General features: G+C 43.4%; 1 protein-coding gene across 1 annotated transcript in view; it reads left to right on the plus strand.

Annotated features, from left to right (window-relative positions):
- The window catches only part of LOC128354576 (uncharacterized), a 36,144-nt gene extending 30,715 nt beyond the window's left edge, over positions 1-5,429 (plus strand). Inside the window, exons 19-22 of the mRNA XM_053314794.1 lie at positions 3,218-3,391; positions 4,013-4,186; positions 4,515-4,561; positions 4,683-5,429. Of these exons, the coding sequence (XP_053170769.1) occupies positions 3,218-3,391; positions 4,013-4,186; positions 4,515-4,561; positions 4,683-5,218 (931 nt within the window). The 3' untranslated portion in view covers positions 5,219-5,429. The remainder of the gene's footprint in view (positions 1-3,217; positions 3,392-4,012; positions 4,187-4,514; positions 4,562-4,682) is intronic.
- The last annotated feature ends 2,295 nt before the right edge of the window (positions 5,430-7,724 follow it).

Genomic DNA, 7,724 nt, shown 5'->3' on the forward strand with positions numbered 1-7,724 from the left:
GATAATTATCCTTTCCTGCTTCAAATCAACATCAAGAACTGACTGTTCACTTGTTGCTTAATAAATCTTGCTCTTTAACAGGTACCATTTTAACAAGATTATCAATGTTATTCACTTTTCTTGTTTTAGCTAATCGATGTTGCTCTATTCATACAGTTAATCATGTTTAAGGTTAACAGTGAATTCATATAAAACTACCTGGATACTACTGTGTTGTGTACAGTAGGTGAATTAAATCACTGACAGATTTAGTGTCAGTGTGTTCTGGGTGCTGAGCAGAATGTATCTTGTGTTTCTATCAGGAGGAAGCTGGACCAACCTGAACCCAGCTGTGTGTCTATGAAGACCAACAGGTCGATAGAGCCACCGTTAGGCTTCAATGATCAACATTGTTCACAGACAGAGTAAGTGAGGATCAGGGTACTGGTTGTACTGGGAGTTGCCCAGTACACACGGTCTCTAGCTGCCTTCAGCAGTGTACAGTAAGGGAGGGAGAGTTTCATGGAGGGTTGGTGAGAGCTGTTGGGACTAAACCAAAGTGACTCTGAGCTGAAAGCTACAAACAGACTGAGCTGTTGATTCTCAGTGGGATCAGCAGGACTAGTAAAGCTTCACCATTACAGGGAGTCACCTGATTCTCTGTTCACATCCAAATATCACTTGATGGACCTTTAGCTTGTGTTTGTCTCTGTGTGGACAAACATAATGTGAGCTCATTCTTCATGATTCCTCCACAGAGTGGACCAGGAGAGCTCAGAGGTTCCCAGTGGTCAGTCTGCCCAGCAGCATCAAACACAGCTGGACTCCATATTTATGGTCTGTACATGTACAACAACTACTTTTACATCTATTGTGTTCACAATCCTCTCCATGCTGCACTTTGTAGACCAGTGGATTGTCAGTGTGTCCAACATGGATCTGATGTTTGCTTCATGATGTTAGTTTGATTGTGTCATTCATATATTATTCTGTTCCAGCTGCTGGAGGAGAACATCGTCACTTTTGTGAAGAACGAGCTGAAGAAGATGCAGAAGCTTCTGAGTCCAGATTACCCAAAATGCTTAGAGAGTCAGAGTGAGGATGAGGAAGTATTGGACGGTGAGGAGGAAGAGCAGAGGAGGAGCAGCAGAGAGGCATTTCTGAAGATCACACTGCACTTCCTGAAGAGAATGAAGCAGGAGGAGCTGGCTGACTGTCTGCAGAGCAGTAAGAGGATTTCTATAAAGAGATGGAGGAGGTGTGTTTTATTGGAATGAAGCTGTGATGTTTTCTTTGGTAATTAATCAATTATATTATTTTTGTGTGTTCATGTAGGAAGTCCTACAGGTTGTCAGTCTAAACTCAAGTCTAACCTGCAGAAGAAGTTCCAGTGTCTGTTTGAGGGGATCGCTAAAGCAGGAAACCCAACCCTTCTGAATGAGATCTACACACCGCTCTACATCACAGAGGGAGGGACTGCAGAGGTCAATGATGAACATGAGGTCAGACAGATTGAAGCAGCATCCAGGAAACCAGACAGACCAGAAACAACAATCAGACAAGAAGACATCTTTAAAGGCTCACCTGGAAGAGATGAACCAATCAGAACAGTGATGACAAAGGGAGTGGCTGGCATTGGGAAAACAGTCTTAACACAGAAGTTCACTCTGGACTGGGCTGAAGACAAAGCCAACCAGGACATACACTTCACATTTCCATTCACTTTCAGAGAGCTGAATGTGCTGAAAGAGAAAAAGTACAGCTTGGTGGAACTTGTTCATCACTTCTTTACTGAAACCAAAGAAGCAGGAATCTGCAGGTTTGAAGAGTTCCAGGTTGTGTTCATCTTTGACGGTCTGGATGAGTGTCGACTTCCTCTGGACTTCCACAACACTGAGATCCTGACTGATGTTACAGAGTCCACCTCAGTGGATGTGCTGCTGACAAACCTCATCAGGGGGAAACTGCTTCCCTCTGCTCGCCTCTGGATAACCACACGACCTGCAGCAGCCAATCAGATCCCTCCTGAGTGTGTTGACATGGTGACAGAGGTCAGAGGGTTCACTGACCCACAGAAGGAGGAGTACTTCAGGAAGAGATTCAGAGATGAGAAACAGGCCAGCACCATCATCTCCCACATCGAGACATCACGAAGCCTCCACATCATGTGCCACATCCCAGTCTTCTGCTGGATCACTGCTACAGTTCTGGAGGTTGTGTTGAAAAGCAGAGAGGGAGGAGAGCTGCCCAAGACCCTGACTGAGATGTACGTCCACTTCCTGGTGGTTCAGGCTAAACTGAAGAACATCAAGTATGATGGAGGAGCTGAGACAGATCCACACTGGAGTCCAGAGAACAGGAAGATGATTGAGTCTCTGGGAAAACTGGCTTTTGAGCAGCTGCAGAAAGGCAACCTGATCTTCTATGAATCAGACCTGACAGAGTGTGGCCTCGATATCAGAGCAGCCTCAGTGTGCTCAGGAGTGTTCACACAGGTCTTTAAAGAGGAGAGAGGGCTGTACCAGGACAAGGTGTTCTGCTTCGTCCATCTGAGCCTTCAGGAGTTTCTGGCTGCTCTTCATGTCCATCTGACATTCATCAAGTCTGGAGTCAATCTGCTGGCAGAAGAACAAACAACATCCCAGAAGTCTGAAACTAAACAAGAATCTGCAGAGACGCATTTCTACCAGAGTGCCGTGGACGAGGCCTTGAAGAGTCCAAATGGACACCTGGACTTGTTCCTCCGCTTCCTCCTGGGTCTTTCACTGCAGACTAATCAGACTCTCCTACGAGGTCTGCTGACACAGACAGGAAGTAGCTCACAGACCAATCAGAAAACAGTGGAGTACATCAAGAAGAAGATCAATGAGAATGTGTCTGCAGAGAGAAGCATCAATCTGTTCCACTGTCTGAATGAACTGAATGATCGTTCTCTAGTGGAGGAGATCCAACAGTACCTGAGATCAGGAAGTCTCTCCACAGATAAACTGTCTCCTGCTCAGTGGTCAGCTCTGGTCTTCATCTTACTGTCATCAGAAAAAGATCTGGACGTGTTTGACCTGAAGAAATACTCTGCTTCAGAGGACGCTCTTCTGAGGCTGCTGCCAGTGGTCAAAGCCTCCAACAAAGCTCTGTAAGTACTCAGATAGTTGGATTTATTCATCACTTAAATATTCTGCTTTCTTTTCAACAAAAAATAATAACTTACCTCTATTTTCTTTTCCTTTTATTTGCTCAGACTGAGTGGCTGTGACCTCTCAGAGAGAAGCTGTGCAGCTCTGTCCTCAGTTCTCAGCTCCCAGTCCTCTAGTCTGAGAGATCTGGACCTGAGTAACAACAACCTGCAGGATTCAGGGGTGAAGCAGCTGTTTGCTGGACTGGAGAGTCCACACTGTACACTGGAAACGCTCAGGTCAGGATTCATCAACCTGTTCAATAAATGAATATTTCAAATTTGAATGGTATTAGAGAATACGCATTATACCAGTTTTTACTCAACAGCAGCAGCAAATAATTACTTTCCATGCTTATGTTTTATTTGAGCCCTGGCATGAAAGTGCAATGGGGCCAACATATAACTGACACTTAAACTGTGGGGAACCTATTATTCTTGTTAAGATTATTATTATTCCCTTAAACCATTGCTTTTTGGAGTGGATTTGGATGCTTGAAAACTTGTAAACTTTGCACCCACATCAGAACTGGTGACAGATGCAAAGTTCTGTAGTAATGGTCATTAGGCTCTATAGCAACCCCAAAAACAGGGACATGTTAGGATAAAGTTGCTTGGATGTTCATGAAATGTGATGGGTTAATTATTCTAAACATAACATTTTTGATATTTTACCTCTGGGCTGAAAATCACTTTTTTGATTTCATGCTTCAATTTTCCTTTTTATGAACATGTGTTTGATTTTAGGATGTACAAAAAAGTTTAAGTGAGTTAGTTTGGAGACAGTTTGTTGTTGTATGTGACTGCACACAGCAGTACTCTCACACTGTGTGACATGTGTGTTGTTTTGTGTGTTTGCAGCCTGTCAGGATGTCTGCTCACAGAGGAAGGCTGTGCTTCTCTGGCCTCAGCTCTGCGGGACAACCCCTCCCATCTGAGAGAGCTGGACCTGAGCTACAATCATCCAGGAGACTCAGGAGAGAGGATCCTGTCTGCTGGACTGAAGGATCCACACTGGAGACTGGACACTCTCAGGTATGGACAGACAATGTGTGATAGAGGAGGAAGAGCTGGAAACATTTTCTCTGTCAGAGCTGATCACAGATCTCAACTGAATCTTTGACTTTTTCTTCTTTCTAACTGAAGTTTCCTGTAAATGTTGAAAGTTAAACCTGATTAGATTCAATCAGGGTTTCAGAAGGATTGGGATAGTGGATTCAGATTGGATCAAAGTGTATGAAAGCCCAACCCCACATTAGAAGAGAATAATAAAACAGTAGACTAGAGCCATGTAACGTCCATGTTAGCATGCTGAAAGAGAACGTGCTGCTCTGACCCCCCCCCCCCCCCCTCCTCCTTTCAGCCTGCAGCCTGCTGGAGTCCGATGGTTGACACCAGGTCTGAGGAAGTGTAAGTGTATTTATCATTTCATTCATCAAACTGTGACATCACTCATTCACATCCTGCTGAGGATGAAGATGATGTCATCATCAATAACTGCAGCTGTATTGTGTCTCGTTCTCTTCATCAGATGCCTGTGAACTCACACTGGATCCAAACACAGTTAACAAAAAACTCAAACTGTCTGACAACAACAGGAAGATGACATATGTGAAGGAGGATCAGTCATATCCTGATCATCCAGACAGATTTGATGACTGGCCTCAGCTGCTGTGTATAAATGTTCTGACTGGTCGCTGTTACTGGGAGGTCGAGTGGGAAGGAAAGGTTGATATATCAGTGAGTTACAGAGGAATCAACAGGAAAGGAGACAGTTATGACTGCAGGTTTGGAAGGAATGATCAGTCCTGGAGTCTGGAGTGCTCTGATGATGGTTACTGTGCCTGGCATGATAATGGAGGAACAGTCATCTCCTCCTCCTCCTCCGTCTCTAACAGAGTAGGAGTGTATGTGGACTGTCCTGCTGGCACTCTGTCCTTCTACAGAGTCTCCTCTGACACACTGATCCACCTCCACACCTTCAACACCACATTCACTGGACCTCTGTGTGCTGGGTTTGGGTTCTGGTCTAGTTGGTCTGGTTCAGTGTCTCTGTGTGGTTTGTAGGAAGGAGAGTCTCCTCCTGTCAGAGAAAGGTTCTCATGTTATTTAGTACCAACCTGATCTCTCACTGGTTGTAAATAGAGTTTGTAAAGCCAACATGGTTTCCACATGACTGACAGTTAAGGGCCGTCCACACTGAGAACGATAACGTCCTGTAAACAGCGATGTCCAGTATGCACTGTGCACTCCAGCTGTGTCTGCAGCTAATTTTTAATGAGCTATTACTGCTGTAGTATGTATGTATGTATGTATGTATGTATGTATGTATGTATATATAATATAATATAATATAATATAATAATTGTTACTGCTGTAGTATGTTGTATGGAGAAATACAAAGAAAAGCTCAGAGAGTTCAGAGGTGCTGATTCAGTGTGTTGATCAGAAGTATTTCAGACACTAGTTGCTGTGATGTTTCAGTATTTACAGACCAAACTGAGCCGCAGTGCAGCGCTGCAGATCTGCTTTCAAACATCCACTCACTTTGTTTGATTTTACATTATAATAGAGAACAAAGTTCAGGAGACCAACAGGCATAACGTGCAGCATGGCGGCGCTCAAGAAGGGCCTCAGTGATGCGAAGCACACTCACAAACAGTGCACCGAGGACCAATTCAACAACAACAACCCTCGCAACATGTGGAAAGGTATCAAGGCACTACCTGACTACAAAACTACAACTGGAGAGCCATCATTGGTTCTACAGCGCCACCAGGTGAGGACTGATGAAGGTGAATGCAAAGAAAGCGGCAGGCCCAGATGGAGTGCCAGGTCGGGTGCTGAAAGCATGTGCAGACCAGCTGGCAGAGATGTTCACCAAGGTATGCAGCCTCTGCTTGGAGCTGTCTGCTGTCCCGTCATGCTTAAAATCTTCTAACATCATCCCGTTACCCAAAACAACATCTATGAAGTGCCTGAATGGCAATCGCTCGGTGGCTTTAACACCAGTAGTTATGAAGTGCTTTGAGAAGCTGGTGCTGTCCCACATCAGATCCATCATCCCACCTGACCTGGATAAACATCAGTTTGCTTATCGGGCAAACCGCTCCACAGTGGATGCAGTGACGTCTTCATATGGCTCTGACACACCTTGAGAAGCCAAACAGTTATTTTATATGCTATTTATTATTTTATTATTATTATTATTATTATTATTATTATTATTATTATTATTATTGACTGGTAAATAAGGACATTTGGCTTTAATTGAAAATGTTGCATTGATTTCTTTCTCAGTTTACATTGTTTCTTCAAATGTGTGAAACAGCGCCTCCCTGGACTGTAAAAGCTGTCAGTGTGGTCAAAGATGGTACTGCACTTCTACAGTCAACCTTGGAATCACAACGCCCGGGTCTGACGGGGCCGCACACGATTATTGTAAAGAGAGCTGCAGTAAAATGTATAATTTCAGAATTTGTTCCAATCATATTTGGAAAGTCTAGAAGATCTCTACCGTTGATCCCCTTTCAAATTAACCCTAAATCTGAAGTTCATGTGCCACTCAGCAACTTTTTGTTGGAATTAATGGGGCCGTTCCTCCAAGGCTGTTCAAATATGGTCACTTTTGTCTCCAAAAGTCAAAGGTGGTCAAATCACTAAACTTGAGGCTTGAAAACAGCAGTACACAAACCGACATCAAGGTGACCATGTCTATACAGTCCATGAGTACGTCTGCTAGTTAATATTTAACAGTGTATCTCCTAGTAAGTTCATTTTACCAGTGATTCTCCAAGTTAATATTCTTACAGTACATCTCTTAATTAACTTTTTCCTTGTTAGTTTAAAAAGAAATCGTATATCATTCATCGTATCATCTTCACACTTCATTTTTTACAGTTCATCTGTTCAATAAATCTTCCAGTTAATGTTTTTACAGTGTATCTCCAAGTTTTAACAATAGTTTTTTTTTTTAAAGTTAATTTTGTAGTTATATCTTTACAGTGCATCTTCATTTTTATACTTCATCCTGTTTGTTTTTTTACAGTGCATATTACAGTTTCTTATTACATTGCATACATTTGTATTTTTTTGATCATTTCTTACAGTGGATTATTGTAACTTGTGTTTATTAACATTGCTATCAGACGACTTGTTGAGTTAAAATAATGCTGTCAATGAAATAAAGTGGAGGGTTGCAGTTACTCACGGTGACCACCAGAGGGCAGCGATTACACAGACTGTTGAATGGATGCTGTTGTGCTTAACTGGGGGGGGGGGGGGGGGGTCACAGAGGGGGCAAAGAGAGAGAGACAGTCATGGGACTCTGTTTGCTCGTCCTGACCCATGTGAGTCATATGAGCAAGAGACAGACGAAGAAGAAGAAGAAGAAGAAGAAGTAGAGGAGAAGAAGTAGAGGAGAAGAAGTAGAGGAGAAGTGGATTATAAAGAAAAGATGGAGGAACTGTCCCGGTGGGTGAGGGAGGCCGGGCGGTTCATGACGAGGTGTTGCTGTGGTGAGGAAGAGGAGAATGAAGACGAGGAAGAGGAGGAGGAGGAGGAGGAGGTGAAG

The sequence above is a fragment of the Scomber japonicus genome, chromosome 24 (assembly GCF_027409825.1).
Source record: "Scomber japonicus isolate fScoJap1 chromosome 24, fScoJap1.pri, whole genome shotgun sequence".
Classification (NCBI taxonomy): domain Eukaryota; kingdom Metazoa; phylum Chordata; class Actinopteri; order Scombriformes; family Scombridae; genus Scomber; species Scomber japonicus.